The 21,449-nt window shown below is 43.2% G+C and overlaps 1 protein-coding gene across 1 annotated transcript in view; it reads right to left on the bottom strand.

Annotated features, from left to right (window-relative positions):
- The window catches only part of LRBA (LPS responsive beige-like anchor protein), a 630,809-nt gene that overhangs the window by 410,864 nt on the left and 198,496 nt on the right, over positions 1-21,449 (bottom strand). The window contains exons 35-36 of the mRNA XM_060246657.1: positions 18,007-18,071; positions 2,845-2,953 (exon numbers count right to left, since the gene is read on the bottom strand). Coding sequence (XP_060102640.1) covers positions 2,845-2,953; positions 18,007-18,071 — 174 coding nt within the window. The remainder of the gene's footprint in view (positions 1-2,844; positions 2,954-18,006; positions 18,072-21,449) is intronic.

Genomic DNA, 21,449 nt, shown 5'->3' with positions numbered 1-21,449 from the left:
GGCTGATGCACTCGCACTCTGAGTTCTGTGGCCCCTGCGGGAGTTGTTCTGTGCACATGGAAGGGGGCGTCAGGGCAACACAGGGGGTCTCTGCTGCTGAGCTGCTCACTCCCAGATACACATTCCAGTCGCTGTCTATGACAGTGAACTCCTGCACTTAGTACTTCCTGCTTGTCTGCCTGCCATTGGCAGAGTCTCTGACAGCGGGAGGGTGTGAGGGGACTGATGCTTCTCCGGGTCTGTCTCGCCCCCACCCCGCCACCAAGCGAGGCTTCTCATGTGTGCATGCCTAGCCTCACTCCTGTTCCCTCCCTGTGTTGGTGGCACGTCTCTCCTTTGCCTGTGATGGTCTGCTCATCATTGGCTCCGTTCTCTGTTTGGGGGTGGGTTGGGGATGGCTATCAGCCTCTCTGGGGATGCCTCTCCCCATTCCCGACTGGCCAATGGGGGAGGTGGGCTGGCCCTCCCCTCTGGCTGCCTCCGCCTCCCTTGCGTACCTACGCCAGTGGTGCTGCCATGGCGACCACCTCCCTCACAGGAAGCTATGCCTTTCCCCTCCCCACGCACTAGTGTGCCAAAGTCCTCAGGAAGTGTACTAGCGGCACGGCAGCTACGCCACGGCCGGCCACCACATGTCTGGATTGGGCTGCCCAGTACCTAAAGGTTAAGAAAACATAAACATACAGTCCAAATAATACTGTCTGTAAATTTAAATATTAACAGATAACACAAATACAAAAATGCATGTATTTTATTTCACAACTGGTTAAAAATAGACATTGGTCGTTCCAATAACCTCAATTATCATTAATAATCTATAATGACATCCAAAAGTGATAAATATTAACTCTGACCAAACACATTTTGTGCGTCTCAACCAAGTGCACCACTGTTGGCTTTTGGCTTTTACAGAACTTTTCTGACCAAATGTGAAAGGTAGACAATTGATTGAATAATTGTCATAGAAACAAATATACCTTACTATGGCTGGGCACTCTTAAGAATGAGGTTAATGGTTATTTCCCTTGAATATAGACAGTAATTACCATAATAAATTTATCTTTGTCAGTTCATAGTAAATGAATGGTATATTATACCAGGTAATAATGCTATTGGTTTGATCACTGAGGAAGGCCAATATAGGCCAAAAAAAAATCTTTTGAACGTACAATTTTAGAAAGTGTAGTGAAAGCTGCACTGAGAGCAATTAGGATAAATAAATCACCAGGAGTAGACAGGATACCAACAGAGCTATTCCAAACGACAAAAAGTGAGATAATCAAAATCTTAAGAATATGCCAACAAGGCAAACAAAATAATGGCCCGCAGACTGGAAATGCTCAATTTACACTCCAGTTTCTAATGAAAAAGATGTTAAGGACTATAGCCAGGGGTCATTTTGTGGAACAATAGGTGGTGGAGCTCATCCAAGGATTGTTATGCAGCTGCACCTACTATTCAATGGACAAGGAGGTGGAACTCTCAGGAGGAGGTAGAACTCTCAGAAAAGTTCATGAGCTGTGCTCCTGTGAGCTCCCACTCAGTCTGAGGCCTGAGTATAGCAACTATCAGACCATTGCATTAATTTCTCACAGAAGTACAGCAATGTTCAAAATCTTACAGCAAAGATTGTTACCATATATGGAATGCGAACTGTCAGATGTTCAGGAAGAAGCACTAGAAATCATATTTCAAATTTGCATTGAAGCAAATTTGAAATTTGCAAATTTCAGTAAATTTGCATTTACTGAAGCACATGAGAGAATTTCAGAAGAAAATCAGCTTGTGCTTCATAGATTACAACAAAGCTTTAGACTGTGGTTCATAAAAAAGTTATGGTTGGTTTTAAAATAAATGGGTGCGCAACAACACCTGATGTGGAACTGTACACAGGATAAGAGGCTACTGTCAGGATACAATATGAAAAAACAGAATGGCTTCCAGCTGGCAAATGTGGCAGACGAGGGAGCATTTTATCCCCCATCTTTTCAATCTATATGCAGAACATATAATAAGGAAAACTGGATTAGATTTAGATGAAAATGGTGTGAAAATTGGTGAAAGGAACTTTTAACACTTTGAGATATGCAGATATATTACTGGCAGAAATGAGTGAAAAATTACAGCTGAACATCAAGAAGAATAAAATATGACTACTGAAGAATTATACAATTTTAAGACTTGTGATGAAAAAATTGAAATTGTTAAAATATTTTCTTTATATTCCTTGGCTCCATTAACAACCCAAAGGGAGACTGCAACCAGAAATCAAAAGGAGACTGAGATTGGGAAGGACAGTCATGAAGAAATTAGAAAAGATTCTTAAGTGTATGGCTATATTGCTGGCAACCAAGAGCAAGATAATTCATGTCATAGTAATAACTATTAACATTACAATCTGAGAGAATGTCATATTTGTCTTGTGGGATTTACTGTTCATTTAGAGGTGGCAGCTATGGATGAATTTTGTATAAAATGTTTAAAACAAAAGATTTAAACATTAATATATATTAAATGTGAAAATGTTAAATATGTGCATTAATATACATTGCTAACCGCTACAGCATTAAATAGTATCGTACATGTTTCATCTTTCAAAACGTTCCCTGGAATAAGAACATAACAGTGGTCCAGTAAAAACTAATTTATACTGAAGAGCTTCCTTGTCCTAAAGTGAGTCAATTGCCCAGAAGTTTGAATACTAAAATACATGTGAAGTTCCAAGTGCTTAGCACTTTCCATTGGTAATGAAAATATTTATGACACAGCCCACTTATCTGTTTGATTATAACTTCAGTATATAGGAAATAAATATTAGTGCATGTTTGAAAATTTTGGCCTTACCTCAAATTCAGCATGCCTGTGAATATCTTCAGCTCTCTGTCTACTCAAGATAAATTCTGCTTCATTTGCTACTCTCACTAGATGATCCTTCATTGTTTGGCTTAGCAATCTATAAAAACAAAGTATTTAGAGACAAGTAATTATGGATTCCCAAAATAAATGGCTCAGCTCAAAAACTTTTAAGAGGGACAACAGAGTTCAACTAAAAGCACAGAATATAATCACTAGTGAGTCTGTGAAGTTGTGGGAAAGGAAGAGAGCCCAGTCCCTGCATTTGTTTTGCATTCTTTTCAGAAGTCATTTGCATAGTAAACAGTAACCTAGAACCTTTCATTTCCTGTATTAGTCTGAAGAAGCTGGTGGAAATATAGCAGATGACTACATTCAGCAATTCCCATGAGTAAACTGCCCTTGAGATCACAAAAGTGTGTGCTTGCAAACTGCATTTATTTTGGCTGCTTTGTGAGTGTGTGTGCGTATGTTCACTTTCATTTAGTAGAAGTGCTGCTAGCTGCTGGGAGACAAGGGACTGAAGACTGTATTCAGGGGAACTGCACTGCTGTATTTTTATTTATATTGGGGAATGGGAAAGTCTTCTGGCTCCATCCCCAAAGTCCTTGGGTACTTTCTGAGTTGGACCTGGCAACCCTATCATATGAACTTTGTTATTGTTCACTCGCACAGTCGAATCTGACTCTTTGCGACCCCATGGACCAAGACACACCAGGCCCTCCTGTCTTCCACCATCCTCCAAAGTCCGCTCAAATTCATGCTAGTTATATCAGTAACACTGTCCAGCCATCTCATCTTTTGCTGTCCCGTTCTTCTTTTGCTTTCTGTCTTTCCCACCATCAGGGTCTTCTCCTGTGAGTGCTCCCTTCTCATTTGGTGGCCAAAGTATTTGAGCTTTAGCTTCAGCATCTGACCTTCCAGGGAACAGTCAGGGTTCATTTCCCTTAGGACTGACTGATTTGATCTTGCAGCTCAAGGGACTCTCAAGAGTCTTCTTCAGCACCACAACTTGAAAACATTTATTCTTCTGCGCTCGGCCTTCCTTATGGTCCAACTCTCACAGCCGTACATTACTACTGGGAATACCATCGCTTTGACTATACGGACTTTTGTTGGCAGGGTGATATGTCACTACTTATTACACTGCCTAGGTTCGCCATAGCTGTCCTCCCAAGGAGCAAATGTCTTTTAATTTCATGACTACAGTCGCTACTTTCCAAATTCCGTTCTATATTCTCATCCTTTCTCCCGCATTTAAATAATATACAAATTGATATGCTAGCTGCTTACAATACCTTATACATACTTACAAAAAATGTCCAAACCTCAATACAGATGTCGTATTATTGATATGGCACCAATATATATTATTTGTTTAAATCTAACCAGGGGAAAACATGACCTCTGCCCTTTCAGGTTTACAATCTTTAATTGACCCAGAACCATGGGCAGCAGCAATGAATATTTCCAAATGCATTTACATAAATTTAGCCTTAGTCATAGTAGATGAATGAACACTGAAGGGTATAGCCAAAGGCTTACTGGGAGAAAAATATTCTGAAGGAAGGAAGAGAGAGGAGGCTTCACACATCAGTGTTTATAAAGTGAGATCTCAGCTTAAGGGCCAAAGAGAAAATTGTTTCCATTAAGGAAGCAAAATATCTTCAAATAGTAGAGTAGGATTTGAAGGTAGAGTTTTAATTTTAGTTTAATCCAGTCTGCCTGTGGAAAGAGGTATCCACATGTTCTTAAAAGGCCCCACCTTGCATGATCAGTAGTTCTAAGAGTTGTTGATAGGTCTGTTAAGAATTGTTTTATGTATGTGTAACCACTATGTTGCTTTTCAGAATTCTTGTTTTGTTAAGTTTTTGTTGAAATCTATGCTCACATGTGAGACCCCCATACCAAGATCGTTTTAGCTGAACTAGCCCAGAGAAAAAATGGATTTAGTGGGACCTGATCACCTCACTAATGTCCAGGTTTTTAATTTCTCTGATCTAGCTCACATATCATATAAAGCTAGCTAACATTGTTTTTGAAGTTTTTCTATTGTTTTGACAATTTATTATATTCCAAAGCTATAGCAAAGGTTTTCTTTTGTCTCTTCTTTGTGGAACTATTTTCATTATATGGGGGACGCCCCAACTATGGTCATTTCCCTGGAGCTCCAACTTTGCGCACAATGTTTTATTTTAAGTTTTATGTTGCAACAAAGTATATTTGGGGTTGTGTTTTCTGAATTGTGTGTGTTACTTTCCTTCCTTGACAAGGAAAAGGCCTCCTAAAGTCCTGAATGCTTAGTGTAATAGGCAAACCTGCCCAATGCAGGCCCCTAACATGACATATGTAAGCTTGTGACGTAAAAGCTCACTGGTCACCATACGCTGGACAGGAGGACACTTCACTAATAGCTTTTTAAGATTCCTTTCTTCATGGTTGAATGTATGCATTTTTGATCTGCTTTCACTGCTCCCTACAATGGTGCAGAATCATCTTACATGTTGTCATGTGTCATGTTTTTTGGTTTCTTTTTGGTTCTTTCCTCAAGCCCACTGTTGCTCTATGGACCATCGGTGATACAGGCAGAAAAGCACCATTGCCAATTCCATGATGGGTTACAGGAAGAATTCCTTTTTGGCAACAATAAAGACAGATTTCGCTGGGTGCTAGGGGGGGTGGGTAGACTCTTTAGTTCACCCTCCACTAGGACTTTCACATACCCAATAGGTACATGGAAGAAGATCCTCTTCAAACCCCAGTATAAGAAGCTTATCAAGGGGGGGAGAAGAAGAAAAGAAGACTCAAGGTTAAGATATGATGAATTCACTTGTAACCACGAATTCTAATGTACCTGTGTTTTTCTAATCAATTATTGTCATGATTGTGTGGGATTTATAGATCAATTCTTGTTATTTATCTGGTCTAAATGGCAGTAAGGATTTTATGAACTCAACTTTTATTTCAATGATTGTAACCCTGTGTTTTTAATACTATATGTCAGACAATGTTGCCAATGTCTGTTATCCCTGCATTGTAGTATTCAAGGAAGAAGCCTTTGGCCTATTGGAATATTTTTCAAATTGATTTTTGAGTAGTTTAGATAGTGGCTCCAACCTTTTAGGTAGACGGTACACCCTGGTAGACACCTGAAGCTACATGGACTCGCCGCCTGTCAACAGCAGCTATGGACTTTGCTTGTTGTGTTATTCAAGACCTTGTCTCCAGTTGGTGACGTAGGTCTTGAGGGGGGGAATTGTGAGGAAAAAGCCCCCTACTTTTCATACATATGGACATCGTGATCACCAGTATGGTTGCCAGGGTGCCTGGAGTTTTAACTCTCACACATCTGCTCTAAGAAGTGGACTTTGCTTACAGTTTCTAAGGCTTGTGGATACTATCAGCCTCAGCTTTGCAGCAGCATTCTACAAATGAGCTGCCAGCTACTCCTTGTGTGCCCAGTCTTGGCCACTGCAGTGGCAGAAGCCACACCACCATGAACTGTACAGGCAAGCAGTTTCTAGCCTGTTTTCCATGAACCAGAGACTAAAAGGGACTCATGTGTGTAAACAGCCTAAGTGTGTAGGCATTCTAAACCGGTATAGAGTGCTTGCCAATGTGCATGGACGTTTCCCTGTCACTGCTTGGGCCCGCCATGGTAGGGAAGAAGCTGCGCCGCCACGGAGCTATCCAGGCGACCGTTGTTGAGGCGTTGAGCATGGAATCCACTGTGTCTCGCTAACACCACTTGTAGCCATCTTCCTGCCAGGCTGGACTTCATTCCTTCATAGTGAGAAGCTCACGTACACACCCTGAGTCACCCTCAGCCCGCAAGCAACCCATTTGCCCCATGAATGGATTAATAGCTCAACTGTTAGTCCTGATTGCCTAGCAATACCCTAAACAATAACTCTTGCCCAGAAGACGATGAGAAAAGAGGAAGAACTTCTCCTCCATCAACCAAGTCTTTTGTCTTACCCGGGTGATACCTAGGTCAATATTTGATTCCCTATTGTCACCTTCCCAGATAAGCCCACTTAACCTTAAGTATCCAGCCATTCCCATTCTTACCCCAGTCTAACACCTTGGAGCCGCCTCAGGCCATATTGCAACTTGGAAATTTCCAGGTTCACAGGACTAAGGTGAAGTTCATTGGTCAAAGCAAACACCCAATTGGATGTCACCAAAGGACTCACCATTGGCTCTGCTAATGTCCAGCCTTCATGGTCATCACAGAGCCTCCCATCTCTCCTCCCCGTCACCTCCCATCCCCTAAGGGGCCTAAGGGAGCCTATTTAACCTCTGACCCAACTCCACTCATGTGTGCATCTAACAGTATCCCAGGTCCGCTGTCTAGATCCTTCCCCAATTCTGGCCACAGTTTTGGGTCCATTTCCCCTGTCCTCTTATGTCACCATTGGAACCTTCCTCGAAGACTACGATGGTAAATATTACCCTGTCTGTTTACCCCTATATGTTCCCCTATCAATCTATCTGTGTTTTTTAGGCCTGTGTGAATGTGTGATTGTATTGTATTTTTATCTTGTGTGGAAGAACTATTATTCTAAATAAATTACAATTGGTTTTTATTAAATTAGAGTCCTTTTTATTGAGCATTTACCCTCTGGATGGTTGAGCCTGGTATAAATTGGTAAAAAGATTCCTAATGAGCCAGGTGCCCACCTAACTAATTCCCCAACCTCGTTTTGAGGGCATTTGGCCTAACACTGGATGGAAATGCGTTTAATGTACTCATTCACTGATCTACTAACAGGGCTACAAAATGTGTTACAGAAAAAGGCAGTGGCAGAATCATAATCTGTGACATGCACCCACATTCAATAGAATTATATTTTCTTTAACTAAAAACAGATTAACATTTATGATAGATTTTTTTCTTTTTAAAGTAATATCAGCTGATAACTGGGTAATTCAGAAAATCAGAAAATGACTTCGAAACATATCCCATTTGTAAAATCTTAGTAAGAATTACTATACTAAAGAGACCTGAATACTGATGTGCAGTGACATATAAGTAACAAACAATGGGACAAAAGCTAGATTAAATTGTTTAAACATGAATCTCATGTTCCATCGCATACAACAGAAAAGTAATTAGGGTTACCTGTAAAGAAAAGGCCTATTTCAATATATTGCCGCAATATTTATTAAGGTTCTCAGATGTGCAAAATGCAGTGCTGTGTTAATGACTGACTTGTCATTGTTTAGGGCAAGAAGACCATTGTAATGTAGAGGATAAATCTTCCACTATAAGTCTGAATTCCAAGACCCAAAGCATGTGTTGGGCTGCAGTGCTAAGAATTAACTTCTAAGTTGTTTCTGATTATGTACTTTTGACCTCCCATGACCTCACTTATAGAGTGGCTATTATAAACCTGGCTGTCAAATAATGTTTTATTAGTCTAGATAACAAAGTACTCCTGCAGACTGAATCAACAATGTATGGTTCACCTAGGCAAGGTGAGTGGATTGCAGAAGCTGGGCCAAAGTTAGTAGTCAGATTTCCCTTTGAATAGTTAAGGTTTCAGAAGTCATTTTTCTTGTAACTGCACTGTTTTATCCACTTACAACTTAAAAGGAAAAGTATAACTCTCAGTAAAATATATAAGCCCAAGTCTAGGGATATGTTTAGATTCAGCTTTGCTTGATGGAATGGCAGATATATATGGTGGCCAAGAATGCCTTGAGGGGTTTTTTATAGAGAAAGCCCAGCAGTAGATCCCCTATGCCTAGGCATGCTGGGGAAGGCTGAAGTTATCCGGGAGGTATTTAAAGATGCCTCCCTTTGCCTTCCCCAGCATGCCAGCTGGAGCCCTGGCCAGCCCAGGTGGAGCTCCACTCCTTTGTGCTTCTGCCCCCCAAAAGCCCTGCTTGTTTCAACTGAAAAGAAAGTTGCTCCATTTTTATTTTATTTTTTTATTCACTCAATCTAGCTGTGATAAACAATGCTAATGTAATCTTAAAGACACACTAAATTGGACTGCCTTAAAGACAAGTAAAGAATGGTATAGCCTGCTTGGTTCTTGAATGGAAGACCACCACAGAAAGCTCTGTGGTGAAAATAAGCAAACCACCTCTACTTATCTCTTACCTTGAAAGCCCTTGGCTGGGGGTGCCATAAGTTGCTTGCGACTTGATGACACATACGTACATACAATGTCTTCATTTGTTGTCTATTTCTTCAGGGCTTCTTACCTTTACAGCCTTTCATGACCTGGGGTGCACAGACCTGAGAGACAGTCTTCTGGTGTGAACCTGGGTGCCAACTGTTCCCCTCAGCTATGTTTGCTTTGACAGTACGGTTATGACAGTAAGATCTGTGTCAGCTCAGTTGTGGCCTCTTTCCTCCATGAAGACCTTTCAGAGGATGAGATCCCCCTTGCCAGACTTCAAAAAAGCCTGTACGTTTGTGTGATTTACATGGGCCTTTTATTATCTGATGATTAATTTGACAGTTGGTGTTTATGCTTACCTGGTAATATTTTGTATTTTAGATATGTTATATCTATATGGCTTTACATTTGTAGGGAACATAAAACATAAGAGAAGCCATGTTGGATCAGGCCAACACTCTGTGCCTCACAGTGGCCAAAAAAAACCCCAAGTGCCATCAGGAGGTTCACAAGTGGGGCTAGAAGCTCCACTTTGCGCCCCCCCCAGGCACCAAGAATACAGAGAATCACTGCCCCAGACAGTTCCAAAAAAATGCTGTGGCTAATAGCCACTGATGGACTTCTGCCCCATATTTTTATCCAATCCCCTCTTGAAGCTAACTATGCTTGTAGCTGCCACCACCTCCTGAGGCAGTGAACAGGGCTTTCATGGCTATTTATCATTTTAAGCAACCTTGGGCCTCTTTGGGAGGGAATACAAATTTTTTACTGAAATAAACAAAATTTAGAAATAAGCTCTCAATAGGCAGCATCAGCCATTAAAAACACATTTAAATATGCATAGTTCCCTTCAGACATCAATATAGTTTTTTGTCTGTGCCTTCGCACTGTGATTTCAACAGAACTCTGATTGTTAAAAGCATTTTGAAAATCTGAGCCCCAATTAGCCCAAGTATAGAATTTTTGGAACAGTATCAGCAAAGACAAGCACTTAAAACTATCCACTCAGAGATGAATTGCTTTGGAACTATATAATTATACTTTACTTGTCTTGTAAAATGCAGATATCTTAACTCAGTTTTGAGATGCTTATACTGATCTTTAATTTAAAAAAAGAATAAAGAATTGATAATTTTACAGAATGCTACTGAATATCAAAGATTATGGTTCTGCCTTAACCTCTGTTTGTATTGCAAGCTTTCTATACATACTAACAAAAAACTGGCTCATTAAACCTCATTCACAATATGCAAACAGGTGTGTTTAATGCATTTAAACACTTTCATGTAGTTATAACATGCCTTCGGCAGGAAGGTGTTGTTTATAAAGATAACTGAAGGTGTAGTTTATAAAGGAAGGTGTCGTTTATAAAGATAACTGAAAAAAACAACAGTTTATGCTGTTCTAGTTGAAAGTTCAGTGTTAATGCCATACATTATACCTCCATATAATAGTTTTAAAATCTACTGTATGTTTGGGACAGAAGTGGTAGTGTACATTTCCCAAGATTGAAAACACAAAAATGTACAGCTAGAAGTCATGAAATGTCAAGTTTACCTTCAAACCATCAGCATTAAAACAACTACGAACACCACCTTTATAAAATGAATTCAGTTTGTACTTGCAATTTAAGCTTAAAAAAAAAAAACACAGCTTAAAGGAAGCAAATGCTTAACCAGTGCTTTTTTTTATAGAAAAAGCCCAGCAGGAACTCATTTGCATATTAGGCCACAACACCTGGTTTGGGAGCACATGGCTGCTGTATGGGGGGTTGCATATTAGGCCACAACACCTGGTTTGGGAGCACATGGCTGCTGTATGGCGGGTTGGACCAGCCAGAGCCTGACAAGCCCAGGCAGAGCTCTGCTCCTATGGGCTCCAGCAGGAAAAAAAACCAAACCCTGTTTAGAACTAATCAGAACACTGTATCATTGCCAGAAGACAAAAAAGCCATCCTGTACAACTTTGTGACTCACATGTTGTGGCCTTACAGGTATATGAGAACCCTTCAGGTACACACCACAAAAAGAGGTTATCAAGTCTGCAGTGGCTACATTCAGTCTGATCAGTAACACGTCAGCAGTCATGCTTTGGATACACTACAGGAGATAATGTCAGATGTAACAGAAAATTTTTGTACAAGATTGATCCAATACAGATTGCACTACAGCAATCATTTGAAACCAGATTCTCCTGTGTGGACTAACTAGTAGAGGTATGCATTCGGTTCAGCCGAACCGAATAGACGGCCAAATACCCCCTGATTTGATTTGGAAGTATACGCCATATACTTCCAAATCAAATTAGAAGGCATTATACGGGAACCATATACGGCTCCACGTATACTTACGAATTAATATTCAGAAGTATATGGAACTCAATGTAAAAGGTGGGAAAGGAGCTTCTGCAGCCTCAGGGAAGCTGCTTGCCTCCTTTCCCGCCTTTGGAAGCCTTTTCCCGCCTCTCCCATAGCCTCCCTGAGATCAGGGAGGGAGGGGGAGAGGAGCCCCAGCAGCCAATCCAAAGCATGCATTTGCAAAATGCATTGCAAATGCATGCTCTGCAGGGCAGTTATGTAGCTGATGGCTGGACTAACCCCCCAGCCATCAGCAACATTATTGTTCTTTTGTTTACTTGGGTATCCAAGTAAATATTGTTCTCTGGCCAATCACAGAGCAGTGGTATTTTTTGAAACTGCTCTGTGTAGGGCCAGAGAACCTTTTTAAGAAGTCTGCCAGGCTGGACTCCATTCCATTGCTGCTGTGTTGGTGTGAGAGAGAGATTGTGCTGCGCTGGCCCTTGGCCTCAACTGCTGCTGCTCTCTCTCAGCCTTGCCTGATCTGCCTGGAGAAGACATCTAAGGTAAGACAGTGTTGGAGTTCTTGTTTTTATTTTAGTTAGGATAAGAGTAAAAGGACTTTTTAAGACTCAAAGTCTCTTTACTTATCCAGATTTGGGTGGGTGGGTAGCTCATTTTGGGTTAGGGTTAGGGGGTTCTGCTGTGGGTGGGGGCCTGGGGTGGGGGGTTGCCAATTTGCCTATATCTTACTTTAGTGAGAGGACTTTCAAAAGTGCAGTGTCCTTTTACTTTTCCTGATTTGGGTGGCTTGGATTTCTTGGGGTTAGGATGAAGGGTTTTTTTGGGGGGAGAGGTTGGTTAAGTTCCTGTATTGTTAAAGGTCAAGTTTTTAACTGTCTTAAAAGTATTCTTTGTTTGATTTGTTGCTGCAGTGTTGTGCTGCTGTTGTTCCTTTTCTCTTCAGGTTCTGGTTCTTTTTTTTTTGGGGGGGGGGGGGGCTGTTTGGCCTAATTTTTATTGTTAAAAAGTTCAGTTTTTTAACAGTTGAGTTTGTCGGCTTTTTCTCAGTTAGATTTGTTTGGATCTGTTGCTGTTGGTTTTGCATCCTGTCCTGTTGTCCCTTTTCCTGGTTCTGTTTTTTTTGGGGGGAGGGGGGGGGTTAAAAGTTAAATTTATTTCTGTCACGTTTTGGTTTTTTTTAATTACCTCTGGTTAGTGTGTGGGGTGGATAACTCTCATGTTTTTATAGAGCTATTTTTGGAGTCTGAGGGTGCTTTTGGTTTGGCTAGGGCCACTAAATAGGCTGCCTCACTAATAAAAGTGTTTTTAGGGGGGGTGTTTTTTGAAATTTAAAAAAAAAATTAATCCAGTTTAGGGCTTTATCTTCTTTCAAAATTCAACTAGGACAGATAGGGGCAATTTAAAAAGATTTTAGGTTTCTCTTAAAAGGCAGCATGACTACTAGGCCACATCAGGCTCCCTTTTAAAGAGACTAGGGTTTCAGTGCATCTTGCTTTCAGCCACTAAAAGTCACTGCATCCTTAAATTTCCATCGGGTAAACCACAGCTTCTCTCTAGTTATAGTGGACACCTGATTTCTAGTTTGCAAGGAAATCCGGTTTGTCCCAGGACCTATTTAGGAGAGGTTTAATTGGAAGATATAACAAGGATTGCCTTCATCTCAAGGTAGTCTTTTAAAAACTGTAGCCAGGTAAAGGCAGGATCACCTAGTCCCCTAAACTTTACCAGACTACTACCCCAACCCAAAGAAGGACAGGTTAGGGACCAAAAAAAAACAAACCAACAAGTTTTGGTGGGAGGGTTTTTAAAAAGAAGTCAGGGCGCCTGTTGGTTCAGGGTACAGTGCAGTGAGTTAGGTTTGTAAAAAACCCCACTCTCAGTTCAGGTTGTGTGAGACTGGCCAAGGGTGACACAAGTGACAGGCAGCAGAAGAGGGGCCCTGGGGGCAAAGCCAAGGAGAAGACTAGAGGGGTGGAGGGGAGGACCCAGTTTCCCCCCCCCCATCTGTGTGTAGGGCCACTCCACAGCCACCTTCCAGCACTCTGACCTCTGGCTGGAGTGTGATGAAGAAGGCCCGCCTTGGGCCCTTCATCGAGGCTGCTGCTGGGGCGCCCCCAGCAGAGGTGCCATTAGGTGCTGGCACTGAGCAGGGGTCTACTGCTCGGGCAGTCTCTCCTCCAGCTGATGTACCTCAGCCTCATCAGCTGGAGGAGGGGCAGCAAGAGCAGTCCTCCTTGGAGATGAGCTTTGGGGACAGTTTTCTGTCCAAAACGATCACCCCAAGGAGGGTGCAGACTGTTGTGCAGGAGCTGGAGGAAAAGCTGGTTGAGGAGGACCAGCCCCCTTCTTTGGTTCCTTCGGGAACCAGTAGTCCTTCGGGAGATGGCCAGGAGGGGAGGCCGCATGGGGTGGAGGGGGAAGAGATGGAGACACATGAGGTGGAGATACACATCTCTGCCCACCTCCCCCTGGCGGCCAGGCCCTCCTGCCACCCCGAGACACGATGTGTTTGCCCCAAGCACCTCACAGGAGGTGGCTCCGGACACCCAAGCTGCTAGTCAGCTTGGCCATCCATACACCTCTAAAGTCTGGAACCATTTCCGACTTACCAAGGATCTACACTATGTGCAGTGCCAGCTGTGCAGGGCCCGGATCAATTGTGGATGGGACCCTTCCCACCTGACTCCAGGGGGGATGCAGAACCACATGTGGAAGCACCACCAGGCGGTGCTTCTTAAGGGGGAGAAGCAGGCTGGTGCAGGGGTGCCCAAGCGACCAATACCACCCAGCCAGGAGGTCCATCCCACCACGACTACCTCCAGAGCTCTCCAGGAGAGTTCCACGACAGGGCAGGGACGCCAGGCATCTCTGCCTGAGATGTTTGGTGGGGGTGGCACCTGTGTGCCAAGAGGGAGAATCAGGTACGGCAGGAGGGTGATCGCCTGGAACCTTGCCAGGTCGGTCACCGATGGGCTTCCATTTTCAGTGGTCAAGAATCCCGGAGTGCTAGGGTTGCTCAAGTACCCGGTGCCCTGGTACAAAGTTCCTGCTAGAACCACCATTAGTAGGACCATTGTGCCAGCTGTTTTCAAGGCAACCAGATCTGTGGTGAAGGAGCATTTGTCCCGTGCTGCTGGGGGGACTGTTCATTTCACCTCAGATATCTGGAGCTCCCAACATGCGTTCAAGGGGTATCTCTTCCTGACTGCGCATTGGTGGCAACGCAGTGAGCTGCAGGGTGGGGGTGGCAGTAGCAGTAGGCAGGATCAGGGCCGTCAGGCTGGCTATCGCTGGGCCTTGCTGCACGCCAAAGCAGTCTATGTGCCACACACAGCAGACACTCTTGGGAGCCATCCTCTCGTGGCAGTTAGAGGTCTGGGTAGGCAGGGACATCTCCACGGGCTTCGTGGTGACTGATGGTGGCTCCAACAACAAGGCGGCTGTCCAGCGTCAGGGCCTAAAACACCTTCCTTGCGTGGCCCACCTTCTCTACCTCGTGGTTAAGGACGCATTGGGCCAGAAGAAAAGCCAGGATTGTTGATATCTAGCTGCGACCCATAAGTACCGACTTCTGCTCCAGAGGTGTTGGCACATAACGTGTCACTTCTCACACAGCAATAAGGACTCATATCTACTGTGTGAGAAACAGACACTGACAGGCGTGTTAGGGCACCACCTGATCGGTGACGTCAGCACACGCTGGAACTCCACCTGTGCCATGCTGGAGCGCATGGTGGAGCAGAGAGCAGCCCTGGATGCCTTTGTCTCTGAGACGAGGGTCTTTCAAAATGAGAACCGTCTCACCAAAGAGGATTGGGTGGTCATTTCTCAGATTGCGGAGGTTCTTGAGCCCTTCAAGACCCACACAGAAACGCTCTCATCTGATACAGTGAGCATCACATTCGTCGTCCCCATGGTCCACATGGCCTATGAGGACCTGTTCTCGTTTCTAGTGCCAGCTCAAGGCCATGCAGACGTTCTTCCAGTGGTACGCACCCTGGTTGTTAGGCTGCAGGAAGGGCTTGAGGCCCGCTTTAAGACTTTCACCAAGGATAAGGTCTACATGATGGCAACCATGTTAGACCCGTGCCTTAAGGGCACGATCGCTGAACAGGCCAATGAGCTCAATCGCTGGCGAGACGAGCTCTCCCAGAAGGTCGAGCACTGCAGAGTCAGGGCAGGCCCAGTACCGGTAGCTGAGGAAAGTGGGGGGAACAGTTCATCTGCCACTTCTACTGCTGTTCATTCCCAACCTCTCCAGCTAGCCACCAGACTCACACCAAGAATAGTGCCAAGATGACACTCATCAGGCGGCTTCTTGGCACCTCTGGGAGTGGTAGGCCCCTGAGAGCGGAGACGGGTGCTGCAATGGTGAGGGACTATCTTTTGGAGCCCAATAAGTCCCAGGAAACATCTCCTTTGGACTACTGGGTCACAAAGAAGGCAGTCTGGCCGGCCCTCTCCTCCGTGGCCAAGGCGTTCCTCTCATGTCCACTGACGAGCATGCAGAGAGAATACATTTTTTCGCATATGAGTGACATTATCTGCCCACATTGCAATCGCCTGCAACCCTGGACAGTTGAGCAGTTGGTCTTCCTGAAGGTCAATTTGCCTGTTTGGCTCCCGAACGTAGACTTTGAGAGTGAATGAAGTGAGTACCTACTTGTGTCTGCATCCTCTCTTGGTCTGCGCTTGTAAGGTGGTTGTAAAACGCTCTCCCACTAAACATAGACTAGAGTCCAAAGACAGCCCAAAAACTCACTCACAAATTGATTGGCAGTGCACCCCCCCCCCACCCCTCATCCATCCCCAAACCAAAAGTGAATGCTGATTTAAAATCTGCAAAGCAATCAAAATTTCCCCAGTCCCCATCCACACATACCTAATAATACTGAAAGGGCCATTGCAGCCCCCAACTGTAACCGGCAGCACCCACAGGCCCAGCCAGGATAACCCATTTTTTTTCAGGGGCAGGAGGAAGGAATAGGGAGGTCCTAGTGATGATGACAGGCAGGCAGCCAGCAGCCATACCAATGCTGAGGTCCCTCTAATGGGACAGTGATAGCTGGTGTGTTGTTGCTGAGCTGAGAGAGAAGGAATGGTTCCCTTCCTCTCACACAATCTGAGGCCCTCCCAGTGATCTTCCTCATTTGGGGTGCAACTCTGGCTCGCCTCCTCGTGGTGCATCCTGGGTAACGCAAAAGAGCCTGTACCAGACAACTATCCATCACTCAAGGTAAGTCTAAATGCTTCTTGCTTTGTGTCAGATACAGAATGATGTGGAGCTAGGTATGGGTCCACTGCTTCTCTTGTTTGAGAGTTGTGCTGTTTGGGGCAGGGCTGGAGAGCTGGCATCTGTAGATTGAGTATGCTGTGGCAGGAAAGTTAGCATCTGGGTGAGAGACCCAGAACCAGCATGCTTGTTGTGCTTGACCAGCTCTCCCCGCATTGTTTGGGGCAGGGCTGCAAAGCTGGCATCTGTAGATTGCGTGTTCTGTGGCAGGGAAGCTGGCATCTGGGTGAGAGACCCAGAACCAGCATGCCTGTTGTGCTTGGGAAGCTCTCCCCGCATTGTTTGGGGCAGGGCTGGAGAGCTGGCATCTGGGTTTGCTGCAGCCATGTCTGCAGAGCAGACCTTGAGCAGATTGTGTTTTGTGTGGCAGTGATGTTGGCAACTGGGTTTATATTGGTTCCAGGCCAGCAGGGTTCATAGATGGATTCATAGATTCACTGGGTTCATAGATGGATAGATGGATGTAGTGCATTTGGGTCATATAGAGATTCTCTGATGGGAAGCTAGGTATGGCTTTGGGTGCCCCAGAAATTGGACCCCCTGGTGTGGGGGAGTCCCCTGAAGCTGCCCTGCAGTTTTGGGGCATCCCCCTCAAACCCCCCTCTGGCCAGATCCACTTTTCCCACAGCAATTATAGTGGAGGAAGTGGTTAATTGGGCTTTCCCCAGCATTGGTGGCAATGGACCTTTTGGGGAGCCCAAAGACAGGGACCCCCTGGCCCAACCTTTTTGGGACTTGGGAGTTTTGTAGGGGAGAGTCCCCTGCGAGTTCCATGCAGTTTGGGGGGCTCTTCCTCAAACCCCCTGCCCCCCAGTAGCCTCTGATTATGCCCTATGTTGCCACTGAGTTCAATAGCCCTTAGGATATAATGGTGGGATAGGTGGAATGGGAACCCCTGGCCCAATCTTTTTGGGACTTGGAGGGTTCGTAGGGGAGAGTCCCCTACAGGTGCCCTGCAAATTTGGGGCCCTCCCTCAAACTCCCTCCCCTCCAGGCGGCTTCCAATATACCCTATTTTGCCATTGATTTCAATGGTCCATAGGGTATAATTGGGCCATATATTTGGAAATAGCGGTATATCTTCAGTATATATGGCTATTCTGAATACCGGTATTTGGAAATATACGGTATTCTGAATATTTTGGCCCCATATATTTCCGAATCCGATTAATTCCGAATTATTATTATTTTTTTTACACACCCCTACTAGCTAACTCAGCTTCAGATTACTGCAACAATGTAATGAGGGTGCAACCCAGGGAAGTTTAAGCTGCTGCATCAAATTCACCAAGTTAGTTACTGAACAGAATATGCATAGGGTTTTTCATGGAGCTCAAATATATGGTATCAAAATGGAAATGAAAACCACAATAAAGGAATTATTAAATGTAAACTGAATAAGTTACCTTCCTTCATTGACAAGTTCAATGAAAGCTAGACCTGCATTCTTCTGTATTGAGTTCTGCCATTCCTAAAATACACAAAGCAACACAAATTGAAAAAATAATATATAAGAATAGCAAAGTTATACTAATTAAAAATTAAAATCAACTGAATTAAAATTAAGCTGATAAATTTAATATTACTTTGTCTGTATAACAACCTACAAACAAACAACAGCTTTTGCAAACCTAGTGCTATCTACTAATGGTCCTTTCCAAAGCTACTATACAGATAGTGCACAAAAAATTAGGGCCATGATTCCCATAGGATGTTTGGGAATCCCACAGGATGTTTGGGATTCCCATAGGATGTCCCATGGTTGTCCTTTTAGGCACATTCCCTGTTTCTTAACAATGTGCATTCTGATGTAATGTATAATCTATTAAGTTAATAGAAAAGGTTTCATTTCAGGAAGGGTTTTGCAGGGAGGGTTTTGTTTTTTCATGTAGAACATTAAGCAGCAGCCTTATACATCAACCACTCATAATCTTGTTTCTTTATTGCTTCACAAGTTCTAGGTATCCATTTATTAATACTGCAATTCCAGATCCTAGGCAAATATTTCTTCCTACTTCCTGATTCTCTTCTGCATGCACACCTTTTCTTTTATTTTAGCTTTTCTTCACAAAACCTTGCAGCAGTGCAACAATAAAATAAAGGTCTGAGTAACATTACACACACTTGTGTCTGCAAACAATGGTTTTTACCTCACATTAGTTCTAGTACTTTGACACTTAATTACTCAAGCCCAACTCTTTGCATCATAGACAAATATCAAAAAGGCTATTAGCCTAAACAATTTTTATAAGCAACAAGTGAACATTCCCTTAAGCATGCTTTAATAGTTGGAGAAAACGTAATGGCCATCATCTTTCATATTTAATTTAATATTTCAACATAGCATATATATTCTGTACTGCAGTTACATTTAGAGAGCTGATTGCATTGTTATGTCAAGATCTTAGTTATTCTTCTCCCAAAGGTGCTGATGGAAAAACATGTTAAAAGCCTCAAAGCCAACCACTAATGTAGCTGGACAACTACAGAACACATTTCAGCATTTTCAAAAGGAAAGGCTGCAAGAAGAGATCGACAAAGTCAATAATTTCATACCTGCTGTAACCTGAACTTAATTGACTACCATTTCCTATGTCTATAAAATCTGATCCTAATATACATGATCACAACATACTGTAAATCTATAATGAATTCGGGGGGTGGGGGTGGGACTTAAGCAGTGACAAAAATATATATGGTTACTAACATGTAAATATTCCTAAAGTATTTAAAAGTGTAAAGTGCAGGGGCCACAATGGACCCCTGAGTAGCTTTGCTCATGTCTAAGCCTGCAGCACGTATGCCCCAGACTAGGGTCCCAGAAGACAGTTCCCGGAAACTGGAGCTTGATACTCATGGTTGAAAGGTAATAAGCAGATGATAATGCTTTACTGACCATGGAAGGTCACAAGGTCAGGAGTCTAGTTTTGCCTGAAACTTGATCATGCCAAAATACAACAGACTGGTAGTTAATATTAAAATTTAAAGCCCTGGTCTCTGCACCTTCAGTTCCTAAACAGGATGTCTTCCAGTGGTGGTACTTCATTTGTACAACATCTTCATCACAGAAGTACACCTGGTGCCTGGATTACTGTCTTTTAGCTGCCAGGTCATTTGGCTACATATTTTATTTTACTTATTCTGTACAATCTTTATTGCTGAAGGTGCTTATTTATGCACAAATTTTGTGTTTTGACCTGTCAATATTTTGTTCATTTTTATACTACTTCTGTAACAGATCACCATTTTATGATACTGTAATAAAGACTAAGTCAATTGATGGTTTAGAACATTTGTTGTTAGGACTTGTTTTTAAAACTCTGTGGTGAGCATCCTCAACAACCTGCTTTATTATTGTTTGTCCAGTTACCCCGTACTCAGTGTTCCCTCTAAACTGAGTTAGTATCATAGTTTTTTATCCTCAGGCTCACACATTTTTGTCTTAGCTCAGGAAGGATGGCCCCAGAGCAAACTAATTCATGCTCACAACTTTAATGCTCACAAAGTAGAATTTTTGTTCACAAGATGCCACAGATTAGAGGCAGCATTGCCTGTATTCATTTTATTTTCATGTTGGGGAGAAATGTGCAAGAATAAAAAACTAGAAGACATTTAAATATTTCCATTAAGAACATGAAAGAAGGAAGACCTCAAACCTGACAACTCTAACTGTGCCACTAAAGAACTGGGAAATCGGGGAAGGAGAGGATTGCTTTAGAATCATACAATCATGGATTCATAGAGTTGGAAGGGATCTCCAGGGTCATCTAGTCCTTTCCTCTGCACAATGCAGGAAATTCAAAAATACCTCATCCCATACATCCCCAGTGACACCAACTCCACAACCAGAAGATGGCAAAACAAAACACCCTCCAGGATCCCTAGCAAAACTTGGGAGAAAAATTGCTTGGGAGAAAATTGCTGCCTGACCCCCAAGAGGCAAATAGCATTTTCCTGGGCATGTAACAAAGGGCCACAAGAACTAAGCACTGATGCACCCCTGCCCTCTGTTTAAATACCTGCAGAGGAGACCCCATCAGCTCCTGAGGAAACCTGTTCCACTGAGGAACACTTCTAGCTGTCAAGAAGTTCTTCCTAATGCTTAGTCAAAAACTTTTCTGATTTAATTTCAACCCATTTGTTCTCGTCCAACATTCTGGGACAACAGAAAACAACTTTACACCATCCTCTATATGACAGCACTTCAAGTACTCAAAGATAGCAATCTCCTGGCTAAAAATTCCCAGTTCTTTCAGTCTTTCCTCTAGGACTTGGCCTCCAGATCCCTCACCATCTTTGCTGCCCTCCTCTGGATACATTCCAGCTTGTCTATATCCTCCTTAAATTGTGTTGTCCAAAACTAAGCACAATACTGTAGGTGAGGTCTAACTGGAGCAAAGAGATACCATCATTTCACTCAATACAGACACTATACTTCTGTTGATATAGAAAAGATATTGAACAAAACAAGTCCCAAAACAGATCCTTGAGGCACTCCACTTGTCACTTTTCTCCAAGAGGATAAAGAACCATTTGCAAGCATTCTTTGGGTGTAATATGTCGACCAGTTACAGATCCACCTAACAGTAACAGAAGGGCTTTGTTTGTAGAAAAAGCCCAGCAGGAACTCATTTGCATATTAGGCCACACTCCCTGATATCACCATTGTTTTACATAGGGCTTTTTGTAGAAAAATTTCGGCAGGGACTAATTTGCGTATTAAGCCATGCCCCCTGACACCAAGCCAGCTGGAACTGTGTTCCTTTGCGTTCCTGATAAAAAAAAAGGCCCTGAGTAACAGGATCCAAACCACATTTTACCAATTTGTCAACAAAAATACTATGTGGAA

Source organism: Heteronotia binoei, chromosome 9 (genome assembly GCF_032191835.1).
Source record: "Heteronotia binoei isolate CCM8104 ecotype False Entrance Well chromosome 9, APGP_CSIRO_Hbin_v1, whole genome shotgun sequence".
Taxonomy (NCBI): Eukaryota; Metazoa; Chordata; class Lepidosauria; order Squamata; family Gekkonidae; genus Heteronotia; species Heteronotia binoei.
The sequence above is the reverse complement of the archived record's forward strand: the minus strand, read 5'-3'. Positions and strand labels throughout refer to the sequence as shown.